The sequence below is a fragment of the Helobdella robusta genome (assembly GCF_000326865.2).
Source record: "Helobdella robusta unplaced genomic scaffold HELROscaffold_2, whole genome shotgun sequence".
NCBI lineage: Eukaryota > Metazoa > Annelida > Clitellata > Rhynchobdellida > Glossiphoniidae > Helobdella > Helobdella robusta.
Genome location: NW_008704083.1, coordinates 2013887 through 2032957, shown reverse-complemented (window position 1 = coordinate 2032957; position 19071 = coordinate 2013887). Strand labels below are relative to the sequence as shown.

The following is a 19071-nucleotide window of genomic DNA, read 5'->3' as shown; positions in this document are numbered from 1 at the left end:
GTTGTGTTGGGATCCAATATGTTCCTCGTAAGCGGTTGATGATGTACCCGTTCCATATGGTCCTTAATGGCACCATTCTGTGTATGCATGGTGAGTCTTCTAGAGAGAGTAGTTCTCGTATGGCCGATATAACTCTCCACAACACAGTGTGGCACGGGACAAGAAAATCGGTATACGAGATTGGTTCTCTCTAGTTTGTTGGGGGGACGTGTGTTGTTATTTTTAACGATAAAGCTGGATGTTCGGTTGGTGTTGTAATAAATTATGAACTTCAGTCGGTAGCTTTCTTTGGGAACGGAGACATTGGATTTGATGATACGTTTGAGCATTGATTCATCAACTTTGTAGTTGTCATGCATTTGATTGAGATAATATAGAGGTATAATTGTTTTTGTCGAGGTTGGAGTTATAGGATTATTTGTTTTGTTGATATAATGTTTTATGGTATTATCTATTAATTGGTTGGAATAGTTGTTGTTGATGAGAAACTGCTTTATGCGAATCAGTTCTGTATTGAAAATATTGATATCGGAAGAGATTTTGTATGCCCGATGAATGAAGTTATAGATGACGTTGTTTTTATAGCGGTCGGGGCAGTCCGAATGATTATTTAAGACCTGACCAGAATTAGTCGGTTTAACATAAACCCTCGAAGTTAGCTGTTCTTCTTTTTCTTCAATTAAGCAATCGAGAAAGGCCAATTGTTTGTCGGTGCTAAATTCGATGGTGAATTATATATATAGATATGAATATCATCCTACGTTGAATACATTTCAACCCATCAACACGCAGTTTGTGACCCAGCGTCATCCGACAACCGTCATCGCGTCGTTGGATGTATTATGTGATACCTAATACTTGATCTATACATAGATATGTATCTTGCATGTACATATATGTATTTATATTTAACTATATATCCGTAGGTCTGATGTGGAAACTCGTATCACACATATTCAACCGCAATAGTTGTATTCACAACGCATACACAGCAATATTATATATCTGGCGCACATGTCATTCGTAATTAGTTTTCACTAACGTTTCTCAACCATGTTAAAACTTTTATAAAATTTCTATATTTTAATTATTTTACTAAACATTTTATTTAAATTACATTATTTTATTTATATAATCTACATAAACTTTAGTTATTATGATATTTACAACAAGGTTAATTTATTTCACAATTTAATACATATTTTATTTTCTATATTTTCACATTTTATATTAGGCATTTACTTTAATTAAATTATATGTTTAAACAATATTTAGGCTCTGAAGATGGCATTACGCCGAAACAGCGCTGTTAGCTTTATTCCAGTTTTAGATAAATATGAACTCAAACAATACCGCCTCGTTGAATGTCTTATAAAGAAGTTAATTAATGCAAAATGGGCAAACAATTTCAATGAAATTTGCATTTCTGAAAACCTCGTTCCTAAATATATATATATATATATATATATATATATATAATTAATATAAAATCTGCACTACGCCACTAACCACACTTTCAAAATTTTTCAATACGATTTTATTTTATTTTATTTCACTAATTCTATATTATTCAACTATTTACTTAATTTTATTTAATTGTTTAAAATATGTTGGTTTTACCAAGGTAATTGCATTCACTCATATATTTCTGCATGCTTAAAAGTAATTTTTTCGTGATTTTATATGTTTTAATATTTCTAACTATTTGACTCAGGCTCTGACGATGGCACTAGCCAAAACTAGCCAAAACGGCCGTCAGCAAAAGCGTTGTTTTAAATAAAGTTGAATCTACCAATCTACGACGTGTTGAATTATTATTCATAAAAGTTATAACAACAAATTGGGGAATTATTTTCAATAAAACCTGCTTATCCGAAAACCTCGTTCCAAATTATATATATATATATATATATATATATATATATATATATATATATATATATATATATGTTGGTAATAGAAGTTTTACAACATTATGTTTTTACAATATTATATAAATTCTACCGAATGTTTGGCGTTAATATGTTTGTAGTTCGTTTTTTCGATTTTTCTCACTAAAGTTTTTTTGTGAACGTTTAGTTTATTAAAATTCAAAATAAACTTATTTGACAACGTCAAAGTTCATCTTGACAAAGTCAATATTTCCCTATATATACAACAAGGAGCACTGATGATGATTCATTCGGAATATGGCCTTATTTGCAGCATGAATTCGAAAAATAAATATTAACGCCAAACATTCGGTAAAATTTATAGAATATTGTAATATATATATATATATATATATATATATATATATATATATATATATACGATCATTAACACACAAAGACAGACTAATGGTAAGTTCCGGTTAGCTAGGTCATTATCATTGCACATGCAAATTACGATTCGCGTGCAGCTATTGCTATAGCAGAGTATAACTTTGTTTCCACCAATTAACGCAACAACACGTGGTCAGGTTATCAATGACCCCACCGAGCAAGATTATTATCAAGCAATGCAAAAAAAACTAATATTTTTAAAATTAATTCAATTTTATTATAATAACTTTTTGAAAAATATTTTTGGTTTTGTTGTTTTTAAATAATAATCGTAAAAGTGAATGTGTTTGTAAATATTTCAGCTTTATAATTTCAGGTGTATACATGTTGACTAGTAATATCCGACTCCGGCTGAATATCAGTTTTTACTATCCAGTTATATCCGCTCCGGTAGGTTATAAAAAAGTAACTATCCGATGCAACCCTATAAAAAATGTCATTGTTAAACAACTGCAAGCGGACAATCTTCCAATAGCTGACTGTTGATCCCAATGCTATGATAATGCAGCTGTAATTGCAGGAGAACTGAGAGGATTACAACAAAGAATTTCCATTCAAAATCCTCGTCCAATTTTTGTTAATTGTAACAATTATAGCCTAAATTTAGTTGGATTACATGCTGCCAAACAGGATCTAGTTCTTATAACATTTTTTGGCATTGTTTAAAAGCTTTATGTTTTTTAAGTTCTTCAATTGATCGATGAGAAAAAAATATAACAGAACGTCTTTCGATTACATTGAAAAAAAATGTTCAACGCGCTGGAGTGCACGAAAAGATGCAGTGAACGCCATCCAAGAACAATTTGATAAATTTTCACAGCTGTTAGAAGATCTGTATGAAAATGGTACCCAAACAAGTAACACTCAAGATGATGTATACAGTTTGTTTCAAAACGTAATTAATTTTAATTTTATCACTCTATTCCATTTCGGCAAACAGTTTTGTCAGCCAATAAATTTTTATCATGCATCACTTTCATATTCATATTTTTATATGAATTTAGAAAGACCCCAACAGCGGCCAAATAGCATTCAAAAAGACTTTTGCATAACTGCAGTCAATGCAGCCAAAAATCTATGTGAAAAGCTAGAAATCAGAATAGAAGGAAAAATAAAACATCAGAAACAGATGCCGAATGAGAATGCTCGTGATCTAAAGTTTAGTGCGATTGAAGAAATAACTCGCATTATAAAATCAGTTATTGGCAGATTAATCCAAAAAATTACAGCCCGATTTGATCGTTTAAAAACATTAGACGAAAAGTTTTGATTTCTTTTCGACGTCAGCAAGTTGCTTGATAATGACAACTCAAAACATATTTAACAGCAGTGTACCGCACTGACTGGCTTTTATGAAACTGATATTGATGGAAAAGGACTGTTTATAGAAATCAATGACTGCAGTATGTTGCTGAAAACTTGACCAGAAGCCGTCCAGCTAGAATTACTGCCATTTATTTTTACGTATGGTAATGACATTTTTCTGAACTTACAAATTGCTTTGCAAATTATGATGACCATTTCTGTTTCAATTGCAAGCTGCAAGCGTTTATTTAGCAAACTAAAAAAGATCGTTTGTCTGATTTAGCATTTCTAAGCACAGAAAAGGAACTGGTTGAAACAATTGATTATGATGTCAATGACAAATTTGCAAGTGCAAAATCAAGAAAAGTGCCTTTGTAAAAAAAACTACTGTCGCTACAAATTGTTTACAAAATTTATTTGAATTTTTGTATGAATATGAGATTTGTATTAGGTTCTTTACTTTTTTATAGTTAAATAAAAAGATATGAGTTTTTATAATTATGTGAATATAGATTACAAATATTATTCGCAGGTAGGGCGCTGACAGGTTTACCTGCCTCGGGCGCCAATCACTCTTGCTACGCCAATGCACACCACCACCTTTTGATGTGCCTCGATGTGTACCTTAAAACGTGTAACTATTCATTTCACCTAAAGTTTCCGTGACAAATGAAAGCCACGTTTTAGAAAATGCTAATAAATCGAAGTCAAATTGAAATTGTCTCAAAAATTCTTCTAGTTTATTGACTAAACTGCGTAATCTAGATGTAGCAAACTAAAATTGTTTGAATAATTAGTACCATAATTATTTTTCTTAGTATATTTATTATTTCTGCCATTTAAATTTTGAACAAAGCTATTTTGTATGTCATAGTTAACCATGAATTTCACTAGTTTCATAATATATTTTATCAACATAAATGTCTGTTGAAGCTTCGAGTTTATTCATTGCTATGTTTAATTGTGGATGTATTTGACGACAAATCATTGAAGCACAACTCTCAAACTATTATTTGTTTTTTCCATTTTTCTTCTTTCATAAACTCAGCCGTCGATGTTTCAGCATTAGTATTTTGTGTTTTGTTCGATGTTGTAATTTGTTTAGAGCGGTGATTAAAAATTGAGTTTTTAATTGGTGAGCAACTAATCACCTCAATTTATAGCCCATCAATCGGCTCGGATAACTCTTTTGAGGTGCATTGTTGATCCAACCGACCAATGCAAAAAATCTTTATTAGCGATTAATTCATTCCTTTCAAATTTGAATGTGTCTTAATAATTTGCTTTTTTATTATCTTTTTTATATTATACACGATAGGCTGGCGGAATATTTTCATGCTGTGTCTGTGTGATTTGTTGTTTGCACCTAAAATGTTAATGTTTGACTCGTGTTGCATATAAAACCTTCTTTTATTATCACATTTTAGTATCTCTGTCTAATCAGATTGTTTATTTCTGTCACGCCTATTTCTGCTACAGCATCAGTTTTTGTGCTTTTAGCTAACATCGCATTATTCATATTTTCTCAAAAAAAATTTCTTTCTTTTTCTAATTTTGTCAACTCTTCCTCCAAAATCGTTTCAAATTCAACATTTTTTGTGTTCGAAATTTTAGAGAGAATAAGGCAACGTATTATGGTAATATGTTCTCAATTTTGCTAATTATAATTAATTTCATTAATTTTACTAAATCGCTAACCCCTAACATTGTTTCATTTGGAATTTCCAGAACCTATTATCTTGATTTTTTTCAACTTTTTCTAAATTTAAAGTTTCTAAGTCGATAGACAGCGGTTTGTTACCAGTTCTAATATCTTCAGAATTATAGTAATCCATTACTTTATTAAAATAACACAGTAACTCGTTTACGCAGATCGATCGCTCGTGACATCTTATGCATACACACACAACACACCCACACATAAACAAAAATAAATAAAATGTTTGTTCATGAGCAGAACAAACTTGATAATGAACTTGCCGTAACTAAGTTGCAAATTGAACAATGCTTGCAATGCTGTGATATTATAAAAATGCATATCAGGTAGTCTTAACACATAACACACACACACACACACACATATATATATATATATATATATATATATATTTCTGTGATGGCCTCATATGTACTTATTTTACCTTTGAAAGGCCGCATATGTACTTTAAATAGCAAATTTTTTCGACCCAGAGAAAATTTTTTTTAAGATTTGTGGTTCCTTTTTTTTGTTCATAATGTCTGGCTGACGACTTTTTTGGCGAACAAGGTCACGCGGACCGCATAAAATAGCTTTGCGGGCCGTAGTTTGCTCCCACCCTTGATCTACAACATCGATGAAACAAGAATTAATTACTACGGTACATTGTTCGAGCAGAATTGTTGTCGGAAAGGTGTGAAGCAAGTTGGTGCTATTGTTTCGCAAGAACGTGGTCAAATTGTTATTCTTTCAATAAATTTTTTGATCTGAAAATGTTTCTACATGGCAATAAAATATAAAATTGCTATATAGAAATAAATTATTAAATACTGGTTAAACGTGTTCCAATATTTGGTGCAACATGCCCCCGTGAGTGGGGTAGGTTGAACCCAATGACAGGCTTGCAAATTGTCAAATTCTATTGTCAAAAAAGCACGCTAGAATTGAATATATTTATTGCAATACGTAATAGACATATTTATACATAATATTGATTGATAAATCTACTAAAAAAAATTGTTTTGATTTTTACAGATTTCAAGTACAAATTCACCATAAAATTGCAATTGGTTGATAGATAATGCACAGCGCAAATTCCTACAAACACCTACTTTATGGGCAATGTGGAGGAACAACTTGATCGATGTCAAACGATTAAAACCACACTGAAAAAAAGTTATTTACAAATTGCAGCAATTACTTCATGAGTACCATGCCCCGGTTCGACTGTTCAAAACGGCGTTGATTCGGGATTAGAAATAGAATGAATGGATAGAAATTGTTCAACTGCTTCAGTCCAGACAAACTTCATGTGATCAACATGATTTCACCGCACATGTCTTTAGATAAAAAAACGGTCCCTGATGGATTACATTGTTAAGCATTGTGTCTTTGAGAATACTCGATGCTGTATGTGTTCCATTCAATGGCAAAAACGAGGTTTGCCACATGCCCATATTAGTTAGTCGTGGAAATACAACCAGACCACATAGATGCAAAAATTAATATGCTCCTCATATCAACCCCCAATCATTGAAAGGTCAACCAAAAAATTTTACAAGGAAAGTTCTCATTTAGAGAAATGCGACTATAGAAAGCGATATGACATTAAGAAATTAATTCAATTTGTTTATCTTTCGCCAAAACGCTCAAAAGATAACATGTTATATTTTTATTTGACATTTTTGACAATTTTTGTAATTATTTTTAGTCAAGTGATTTATATCTGACGATTTTTTTTACGTTAGCAGCTCTGTTAAAATGAGGAATAACTTTTTTGATTAATGGAACTCGGATTGTATTGCTTCCAAGACATGTCAGCGTGTATGTGTGTTTTTAATTATGTTGATTCATTTTTCTAATCACATTTGTTAGATAAAAAAAAACATATGCAATAACAGCTCCTAATTCGGATTCAGCGTTTTTATCGCTGTTATAGAATATCGACGCTCACTGAAGCGTCTTTAAGCGTAGCGAAGAATTACGAAGCGCAATTTTCTATAATTTTAAAAAATTGCTAACACGTAAAAATAAAGAAATATAAACAGCTTAGTGAGCTAACGTTGTGTTTGTAATATTGATTGTCGTCTGCCATGCATCTGTTAAGATCCTCAAAATCGCTATCAACAAGAATATTCACGTCCTCAATAGGAGTTTTTGTTGAACAACATGAAAGTGGTAACTTAATCGTTCTATCACCGTCCAGAGTTGGTATGGTACGATAGCTTGCCGTATGATTGTAATCTTTAAAGCCATATATTCCACAGCAGTTAAACTTTAAAAAGAATGATGCATCATTTTAAAAACGAACAGATTTACGACTAAAACTTGTATTTTATATAATTAGACAGTCAAAAATAGACGCACAAAAATATTTCTTATACCACATTTATATATGTAAGGTAATAGAGGCGACTAGAAACTGAAATTGAAAAACCGGGACAAAATAAAGCGGCAAATTTTTTTTAAATTATTACATAAAATAACGGCAAAAACTCTGCGTCTGGTTTGCCAAAGCAATTGCCCTAAATTGTACTCTTCTTTCCCTGGTTCTTTTGCTGTGTATTATTTTGTTAATGATAAAAACTTTGCACGGTCATTGAAGGCAATCTTATGTTTCTTCGTTGCAATATAAGTAATATCAGATCTGCCACCGTGAGCAATAGAAATAGTTGACATGCAGACATTGAAAATACAGTACTGTTGTCGACAGCATTGCTGGTTAAAAATGAAAATTGAGCTTTCAGTTCATCGTTAAAATAACATTTACGCTTGAACATTTTTAAAATTTAGTTTATTATATTATAGTTTTATTTTTTAACTTTAAAAGACGTTTTCTTGTTAATAATAAAAATGAACGAAAAAAATATTAAATTCTTTTGAGTCGGAAACAAATCTAACATATCTAACCAAAGACGCTAAAGCGTGTTCAAACGAAGTTAAAATTTAAAAGTTATTTTTTTTCTTTTACTTTGAAACAAAAAAGTTAAAAGTTGATGTATTTTTTATAAAAAAAGAAAATTAGAACATTTTTGTAGTTTGGAAAAAAATCGAGACATTTTTGCAGTTTGGAGAACGTTTCCCGGCAGCCGGGACATCTAGCCACAATAAGAATTGTCCCGAGAAAACCGGGACGTCTGATCAGCTTATTGTAAAGTGCTATAGCGATGGGGTAAGAAAAAGAGGTGCTGATATTGGTGATGATTAATATTACAAGTTTTATTGAGAAAGGGTTTTGCGTAGCTGTTATTTGATGGTGAATACGTCGGGTTGAAAATTGAGTAATTGCTGGCAAGTGTATTGAGTCATACGTTCGTTGCAGATGTGGGCGATAATTAGTGACAAATCGAAACAAAATGAGAAACGACTAAAAGTAAAAAAAGAACGAAAAAAATTAATTAATAAAACAGAACACTAACTTAATACAAAATAGAAATTAGCTAAAGATAAAATTAGATAAAATAAGATTAAATTAGTTTGTTTGTCAAAAGGACTACCGGAAAAAATGCTAAAAAATAGCAATTACTGCTACTATTTTTAAAACCTAGCAAAAATGGGCTACGACTTAATATGTGTCATGAAATGTATATAGTGATGAGTTTGATAAAACAATCCCATTTAATCCTATTATAATTATTAAGAAAAAAAATCCCAGTATTTATAATATTGATAGCGTATAATTAATTTTTGACCCATCACTTAATGTTTAGTGGCTAATCAATTAAATACTATAATTTTGGTATGGATAGCAATTACTATAGTTGCTGGGATAAAGTATGTTCGGATATCAACGTCTATACTTATGTGTATCTACGGTTAGTTCGGGTTAGTTGTACAAAAATTATGTTTTTTGGGGAAAAATAATTGGTGATGCACGGCCATTTTATTATGATAAATATTACATTATTGATAAAAACACAAAAAAAGATAAGATTGTGATATTATTTGAAAAAATATTAGATCTAGATTCACATGCATCAAACCAGAGGGAGCCCTGTCAAGCACGACGATCTAAAAAAGATATTATATATGCTGAAATATTATCCCAATGCATGAATCAATTAAATATAATCAAAATTAATAAAATTAATAAAAAATGAATAAGTATTTATTAATGAACCAAAAAATGTAAAAATTGTAAAATTTAATGAATTGTTCATGGAAACTAATAAATGAGTCAGATCCTAAAGCGCACTAAAAAATGTGCATGAGTGCGTTCGAGGGCCAACATAGATATTTTAAGTAATGCATCAAACGATGAGAAGATATTAGGTACCATTCAATTTAAAAAACCAAGAAATCTCTAGATTTATTTAAATAAAATAAAATTTTCCTAGATCGAAAAAGTAATAGACATAAAATAATGTGTTCAATTAATTAAATTATAACAAATAATCAATAAAGTAAGTCTGAACAAAGTTTGTTTGGTTTAAAAAATGTATATTTCACAATATAATGCGATAAGGTAAACTTTAATTATAAATAGTGATTTTAATAATAACATTAATTTTGACTAACATTTAGTTGCAATGTTGTCCATGTGTTGTTTGATACACTGAACGTATCTTTCAAATATACTAAATCTGTTACGTTATCAATTGAATTAAAAGTTCGGCATAGACATAGAAACAAGATTCAAAACGAAAAAATTTTTTAATATAATATTAATTCATCTCACACTCAAATTGTCACCACAGATTCACAGATAATATTTAATTTGAAAAATACCGGATGAAAATTTGTTTACAACTAACATTGCATGATAAGAAAAAACATTTATAAAAAACATCTAGTAGAAAACCTATCTATTGTACTTAAGTCACTTTTTACGAATCTATTCAAAAATATTTTTCTCTGTCTCTTCTTATGACAGTTTTTTGTACGGACAATCAAACAACATAAATTTCGTTTGTCCGTAAATCCAACTTATCCATATCTATTAAATTATTTATTATGATAACGCATCTTTTATTCACATTAGATAAATATTGCTTAATTATAATTAATTATCCATACATACGGAATGGGATATTGAGCGTAGTTCTGGGATTAAAGAATGATTCAGTGTTTCTGTTACCGTTGGCACTCAAATAAACGTTTAAACAAATCTGCGTTTGAAGCAGTTATGTTTATCTATCAGATCAGTGAACCTTCGGAAGATCGAAATCTTGACGATTGTGCAAGTTACAACAACTGGTGTCCGAAGCGGATTTTTGATAAATCGATACACTAATTGGAGGAAAGTACTAAGAAAACAAAACCTCGACTCAAAAAAAGCAAAGACATTTTTGATAAACCGACTAAGAGACTCTCTTAAAAACAAAGGTAATAATCCCGATGATTTTGACTTTCAGGATCCGGATCCAGTAAAACAACAAATAATCAAAATGAATAGATTTGACCAATAGGTCATAAAAAATAAATAAATAGGAAACTTGACCAACCGGTAGCCGAATCTAAAGAAATGTCAGCCAAAATGAATAAAAAACTCGAAATATTAGTCAAAATTGAATTACAGGCAGTTGAACAAAAAATGGCAGCCGAAATGAATAGAAAACATGATCGGCAGGCAACCGAAATAAAATACAAGGTAACCGAAATGTCAAAACTAAAAGGATTAAAAAGCAACTGAAATGTCAAAAGAAATAAAAAAAACTAAACGACAAGATAGAACAACAATCAAGAGACTTCAAAGCGGAATTAAAAGCAACAGATCAATAAAATGAACTAGCAATTGAACCATAAAATAAAGCAAAAAACGGACAAATCAAACAAAAGAGTTGAAGAGCTAGAACAGAAGCACCAGCGAGAAATAAAGACAGTTGCCCAAGAAATAGAATAAAAAAGAAGCACCATACAAGGTTACGCCTCTGCCATGTCAATAAAAGCACCAACATTTGACGGTAACATACACTTGAAGATCTACCAGACCAAGTTCAAAGCAAAAGCATTCAGCTACGGGTAAAACGCTAAACAATAAGCAACGGCACTGGCGATAAATAAAGCTTATCAAGTGAACGACGTGGAACAAATCGACTCTCGAAGATATGCAAGTTCCATCTTTTTAACGTCTGCTACTAACGCGGCGGGAAACAAGTAAAAAACCAACTTTGTTAGGCTCAAGTTGGCTGGGAAAACAAACGCCCCAAAAGCATTATTCAAGTCTCAAGACTGGGAAATGATTTTTGAGTTGAAGAAAAGATAGAGACCTAAGCAAATGTACAATTACTATCGATGCAAAAACAACTAAGTGTATTTTAAGACAAGATATAGTAATGGATTTGAAACAAAAAAAAATCTAAAAAATACCTTAATCAGACTGCTATTGGAAAAACGGAGCTTGTTTGCAGGAAAGTTTTCTACACTGTAGAGATGAAAGACCTGGAGTTTGACGGAACGTTCCTGTGGCAGACATTACTTATCCGGTTTCCAGTGGTTTTTTACCTTGGATCTAAAAGCGGGTGCTGGTAGGTCAAGATCAAAATAGATGACCTAAAGAAGATTGTCTTTTCATTAAGAAAAGGTCTGTGGAAATTTATTTAACAGCTAATAGAATACATATTGAGGAAGCATACGTAGAAAACGTTTCGTGTTTTTAAAATTTTATTTGATTAGCACCTATCAAACTTGCAAAAGGTATTTTCCAGACTCTGTGCAGCAAATCTCAAGCTGAACAGAAAGAATTGCTAATTTTTTTCAAAGAAAATGAATTACCTTGGACTCATGGTAACACCAAAAGGGGCAAGAGGGATACCAGCAAAATAGACGTAGTAAGAAGCTGTCCAGTACTCAAAAAAATAAACATGAAGTGCGTTCCTTTCTTATGCTAGCTACTCATTACCGACAAATCATCAAAGACTTTGCCCTTATGGTAAATCCAGAAAAAAGACCAAAATACCAAGCGTTCGTGAGGAATGACCCTCTACAACAGCTATATCACTCCAATTTTTTCACCCTATTTAAAAAAGACGTTCATCCTCGACACAAACGCCAGTAACAGCAAAATAGGAACTGTCCTGTCACAAGACATCAATAAAAATGAAAGGGTACTGGCATATTATGGCAACAAGCTTTCAAAGTCTGAGCGCAACGAAGGGAGCTGCTGGCTATGGTAGGTGTAATAACGAATGAAGTTACGGAAAAATACTAACTCCGTACACCCCTAATGAGTACAACCTACAATCTTCCAAAAAATTCATAAGTTTGTTTAACACAAACCAGCCATCCAATTATATCGCTTCACTTGATGTAGAATCATTGTTTACCAATGTTCCCATAAAAGATACCATTGACATAATAATTATTAACACCGTTTAACACTCTAATCAGACCCAATTAAAAATACTTAAACACATGCTAAAGTCATTGTTGCAAATTTGCACCATCGTTCTGTATCCCCAAAGGAAAACTATAGAAGTAGATAGGCGGAGTTACCATGGGCTCACCTCTAGGTGTTCTTTTCGTCAAGTGTTTATATTATTGCATTTCTCAAAAATCGAAATAAGGCCTTATCTGCATGATGAATTCGGATAACAAAAGTTTCATTAAATTTTTATGATAAACTTGGATAATTTTATTTTCAACAAATTGAAAATTTTCCAAAAAAAAATTTTAATAAGGAAAACTGAAAAGACAAATTTTAAAATGGTAGAATTTATAGAATATTGTAAAAATTATGGTCTATTGCCAACATATATATATATGTTGGCAATAGTTGCAACGTCTATTTTGCTGGTATCTCCAGCAACAACTTGACCAAGCGCGAGAGAAAGAATCCTGTGCCACTCAACAGTATAAAAGTATCCTTGACGATATTGAAAAAGATAGACAGATTGATTCTAACAGCTTCAAAGCTTACACACAACAAAAATATGACTCTTATAACTCAACTAAACGTGAAATAATCTTAAAAAAGCTACAATATTTGTTTAAAGGTAGCATTATTCTCCCTGACAACACTATCGAATCATACGTTAATCTTTCTAATCATACCCTAGCCGACGATGAAGTTTCCTTTTTGAATTTAGGTTTGAATATGCATTTTAGACACAAGTATAGCAATATACACAAGGAAGTAGAGCTGGAGATGCTATACAATCAACTTCAGAGATTGAAAAAGCAACGGATTATTGACTTTGAACATGGCTTACACAGTCAACTGCAGGCTGAATCTCATCGACATCGAAATGGATATCGCAAACCTGTTCTTTCGAGGGAATTACTCAACGCAGCTAAACGTCTCCGTTCCAACATTGATCTAACGATACGTAAATCAGATAAATCTAATATGTATGTGATACTAAATAAAACAGATTACCTTCAGCAAATCAATAATATCCTGGCTGACACTACTAAGTTTGAACGCATTACAAAAGATCCTACTAGCGATATAAAAACATCGGCCAATAAGTTGATTGCACAAGTTAATTTAGCTTCAACTATCAATAAACTTACGCCTATCGTAGGTGATTACGCACCTGGATATATTTATGGTAACGTGAAAACACACAAGTTGAATAACCCTTTGCGTCCTATCATTTCACAGTGCCCCACGCCAACATATCAATTGGCAAAAACAATCAATAAACTGTTGCAACCGTATATTCCACGCACATTTTCTGTTAATTCTAGTTGTGAGTTTATTGATATCATAAATGGCAATAAACAGTGTGATGGACATATGGCTTCTCTCGACGTTGAGAGCCTATTCACAAATGTTCCAATCGAACATACTATCGACATCATATGTTCACATGTTTACAACCATCCCACACTACCTCAGCTTGATATACATCCAGATTTACTCAAAAATATTTTGCGATTGTGCACTGTTCAGAGTCCGTTCACTGCTCCCGATGGTTTACTTTATCTGCAGGTGGATGGTGTGGCGATGGGATCTCCTCTTGGCCCACTTTTCGCTGAGTTTTATATGTCGGATCTTGAAACTCGCATATTTAAAGAACCAGATACCAAGCCGTTGATATATGCACGATATGTTGATGATATATTCGTCATTTGCAAAACGGTTTCTGATGTGTACTGTTTGCGGAATGTCTTCCAAAATAATTCCCATCTAAAATTTACTATCGAGTTCAGCAAAGAAAATGAAATTGCGTTTTTGGATTGTCTTATCATGCAACACGAGAAACAAATAATTTCAAAGGTCTATGTTAAGCCAACCAACTCAGGTCAGGTGCTTAATTACAACTCAGATTGCCCTGAAAAATATAAATATAACGTAGTTTATAATTTTGTGCACAGGGCACATAAAATTTCATCCAATAATACTATTTTTCATAGTGAATTAGTTAGAATCAAACAATTCTTAATAAACAATAATTACCCGAACAAGTTAATAGATACCATTATTCGCAAATACTTGAATAAAATCAGTGACTCAACATCTGTTTCTTTGCTACCATCGGCTTCAACAAAAACAATAATACCGATCTTTTACCTTAATCAAATGCATGACAACTACAAAATAGACGAATTTCAACTTTAAAATATTATAAAATCTAATATCTCCATGTGTAATGGTGAACATAAACTTAAACTCATCATATATTATAAAACTAACCGGAAGGCTTACGATGCACATACAGAACGGTGCCATTAAAGATCATATGCTCAAATCTCACAGTTTGCCACTAACCAAAGCATTACTTGATGTTAACACGAAAATACTTGAACAACGTGCCGTTCATACCAATATCCTAGAACCACCAATGTTGCGCCACTTCGAATACGAGCCAATGCCAAAAGAAGCGATACTGTTTAATGGTGAACATGTTACCACTCGTCATAGGACTAATGTTTCCGTATCGCTGGTTTCTTTATTCGACAGTGCATCTTAACATCCATATTAGCTGTGATACATTACAATTACTTGTTTTATTTTTATTTTATTTTATTTTATTTTTTCATTTTATTTCATTTATTTTATCTTATTCCATTATATTTTTTCATAAATAATCTATATTCCATTTTAATCTAATTTAGTTGTTTCATTTACGGATTCGTTATTAAAATTTCTTATATATCATTATAAACTTAATAATTAATTTTGACAATTTTCCATATTCTTTCCACACATGTCTTCTTTTCACATTCAACTAACTTACGTTTTATTTACATCATCCGATTTTAACAAATTTTCACCGAACTAAACTTCAGTATTAATTTATTTGTTTTAATATTTAATTTAATTCTATTTTACTAACTTTTTATATACATTTATATTTTTAACCATAAATTTAATTTGTACATGTTTTGCATTGTTTTCACTAACAAAGGTTTCTCGTTATTTTCTTAATAATTTTATTACACATACATTTAATATGCATTCTAATTTCATAGGCTCTGAAGATGGACTTCCCGAAACAGCGCTGTTAGCCTTACCATGTCTATTGTTTTAAATAAATAGGAGTTTAATAAATTCAGACTTGTTGAGTGTTCATTAAAGAAAGTCATTAATGCAAAATGGGCATATATCTTCAATGATGTTTGTATTAAAGAAAACCTCGGTCCGAAATATATATATATATATATATATATATATATATATATATGTGTGTGTGTGTGTGTGTGTGTGTGTGTGTGTGTGTGTGTGTGTGTGTGTTTAACTTAAATCATTTTCATGTTTTTTTAGTTCAAAACCAACATTTTTGTTTATTTTATGCATGATTGAACAGAAAAGTAACTTGTGCTCAACCGATATATATATATAAGTAGCGACATTTTTTACATCTGTTAACCAATGACGAAACTCCGGAACCACGTTTTCAACGCTTTCAAAAGCCAGGTCAGATTTGTGAGCTATGCACTAAAATGTCAACATGTTGTGCCCTAAATACTCAGACATCTTTAACCACAACCCTCCGTGACGTCCAGTATTTGAATTTTCCCCATCTGTCGTGAGACCCACCATCTTTGCTTTAATGACATCTTCAATTTTAAGATACTGGAAACGTTTCTGCAAAGCATCGACCATCCCAATTACTCCTCTTAACTCACTGTGGCATTTGCCAAGAAAACTAGCTTTCATCTCAAAATTAGTGTTGTCCATGTATCGGGAAGTAACAAACAGACTGTCAGCATTGTATTTATCAACAGATTTGTCAATTTGCAGAGCGACACAGTCTGCGATTTTCAATGCTTGAATAACTCTGCTCAATTCATGCTTGGACACAAATGATAATATCTCTCTGTACCGGTCAGGATTTCATTTAACCGTATTATCTATATACATTTCAAATTATAAATTGCAGTTTGTACGTGCATCGTGAGTCTTTTCGGTAACTTAGTTGTCTTCATGCCAATATTCAGAATTATGGTGCCCACACTCACCAATATTACATTTGAACAAATATATTAGATGGCTATGATCCATTATCGATTCTAGTTAATCTTCATGGTCATCTTTGGATGTGGAATCACTTATACAAATGTCCTTGTAGAGGACACAAACAGCATAATAATAGATAAAATATACGTAAAATCGTTATATTTATCGATAATGAAAACACGTAAAAATGTTATATTTACTGATAATGAAAACACGTAAAAATGTTATATTTACCGATAATGAAAACACGTACGACGTTGAAGATTGTAAAACTAAATATTCACTTTGAACAAACAAGGCACAGTATAAAAAAATTTGAACATCTGGGCACAGCCATAACATATCAGTTTGAACACCGAAGATGGTATAGGAATACCGAAAAAAACTTTTCTGTTCTATCATGCATAAAATAAACTAAAATTTTGGTTTTGAACTAACGAAACTTGAAAATGATTTACTATCAACCGTTTGAAAAATCGAAAAGTTAAATTGGAAGTTAACTAACGCCGAACATGCTGTGATTTTCATAAATATGTTAAATTGGAAGTTAATTAACTATATATATATTGGTATTAAATATATTATACATTAATAAATTAAATATACAAATAATTTTATGCATACACGAATCATTGGTCATTATTGCTTATTGTAAGTAGGATGATGATTTTCTAAGATTATAATTTTTCATCGGTAAATTATCTTTAATTAACCTGTAATCTATTGGTAAAACGATACAATGGAAAATAATCGATATATCGGTAATTTACTGTTTTACGGTATGCTAAATAATTTTGTACTGTTGATTGGTATCGATATCGGCACAGACTGAATAATTTCATTGTCGATGTCCGTATCGTCAATGTACCAATGAAAATTACTAATGTATCGATGTTTTCGGTACATCATTATATTTCGATACATCGGTTTGGTAACGCTCTTGTCTATAATTTTAATCAGATTTTAAATTTAGTAAATTTTCCAATTTTAGTTTCATTCAATTTCAAAAGTTACAATTTTTAATAAATGGTTTTGTTTTCAAAAAAAATTTCAGGCTTTATAAAAATTGCTATTTGAAAAACATGAAACTTTAACAATAAAAATCAAACTTTTCACAACAAAATAACAGTTTTTATAACACAAAATAGTAGTAAAAAAAAACATACCCTCGTGGTAAGATTTTAGAAAGTTTTTCTCCATGTTGATTTTTAGATGTTTATTGAACTGGGTAACAACATTGAAATTATTAAAAAAAACACTAAGTATTTAATTAATTATTTAGTTCAAATTCAGTTCTTCAACATTTTATCAAATATAGGTGAATTTCAATTCTTAACTCCACATGTCTGCTTCCTTGTTCCCGATCATAGTTCAAATATATTATTACTAACAATTCATCTCAAAATAGGTATTATTTAAAAAAAACAGCTTTTAAATCCCAAACATGCAAATTAAATTTTTGTCAGTCTCTAGTTTAAATTAAAAGACAAGGTTTAAGTTTGTCAAATATATTAACCATTGTTGGATGCTGACAAACAATCACAAGCGCGGACTGAAATAATGTCACAACCAATACAAATATTGCAAACTGTGAAATACAAAAATAATTACGCTCTAGAAAACAAAATTAAACTTTAAAAATCTATCTGAAATAATTTTATTTGTTAAAAATGAATATAAAAAGGGCGACATAAATGCTCTTTTTCAGAAAAAGTTATGGACTTAAAAATCCGGCTCGAGAAATAAATATTTATTTCAACCTACTTCAAATTCGATGATTCAAACAATTAGTTCTCACGCAATATTTTTATTTTATAAACTAACTACCGAATGCATTATCATTGATAAAATAATAATTCAGTTTTCACGTACTAAAATATAAGTATACAAACGGTACTGCTGGCAATACTTTTTAAAATGAGCAGCTGTATTGGTATCGACAATACATTATAAAGCCGACATTGGTATTGGCACAGGCGATAAAATGTTTGAGCTTTGTTAACAACCTTGTTATTTGAATGTCAATTATCAATTTACTCTACGAATGTTTTACGATGTTGTGTTACATTCAATGCAGTCTCTTTCAAGAATATATATATATATATATATATATATATATATATATATATATATATTATACTTAAAATAAAGTTAATTTTTACAACGTCAAAGTTCATCTTGACATATATATATATATATATATGTTGGTAATAGACCATAATTTTTACAATATTCTATAAATTCTACCGAATGTTTGGCGTTAACATGTTTGTAGTTCGTTTTTTTGATTTTTCTCACTAAAGTTTTTTGGTGAACGTTTAGTTTATTAAAATTCAAAATAAACTTATTTTTTGAATTCATGCTGCAAATAAGGCCATATTTCGATTCCGAATGATCAT

At 31.0% G+C, this 19071-nt stretch overlaps 2 protein-coding genes across 2 annotated transcripts; one reads left to right on the top strand and one right to left on the bottom strand.

The window, feature by feature from the left end:
* Positions 1-6440: 6440 nt before the first annotated feature.
* HELRODRAFT_160113 (hypothetical protein) lies at positions 6441-11290 on the top strand (the record flags this gene model as incomplete). The annotated part of the gene is made up of 5 exons (XM_009017127.1): positions 6441-6501; positions 8364-8497; positions 10446-10650; positions 10776-10915; positions 11246-11290. The coding sequence occupies 5 exons, from the start codon at positions 6441-6443 to the stop codon at positions 11288-11290; spliced, it is 585 nt and encodes a 194-aa protein (XP_009015375.1).
* A 4860-nt stretch (positions 11291-16150) lies between these two features.
* Positions 16151-17872, bottom strand: HELRODRAFT_160112 (hypothetical protein; the record flags this gene model as incomplete). The annotated part of the gene is made up of 2 exons (XM_009017126.1): positions 16151-16530; positions 17839-17872. The coding sequence occupies 2 exons, from the start codon at positions 17870-17872 to the stop codon at positions 16151-16153; spliced, it is 414 nt and encodes a 137-aa protein (XP_009015374.1).
* Between the last annotated feature and the right edge of the window lie 1199 nt (positions 17873-19071).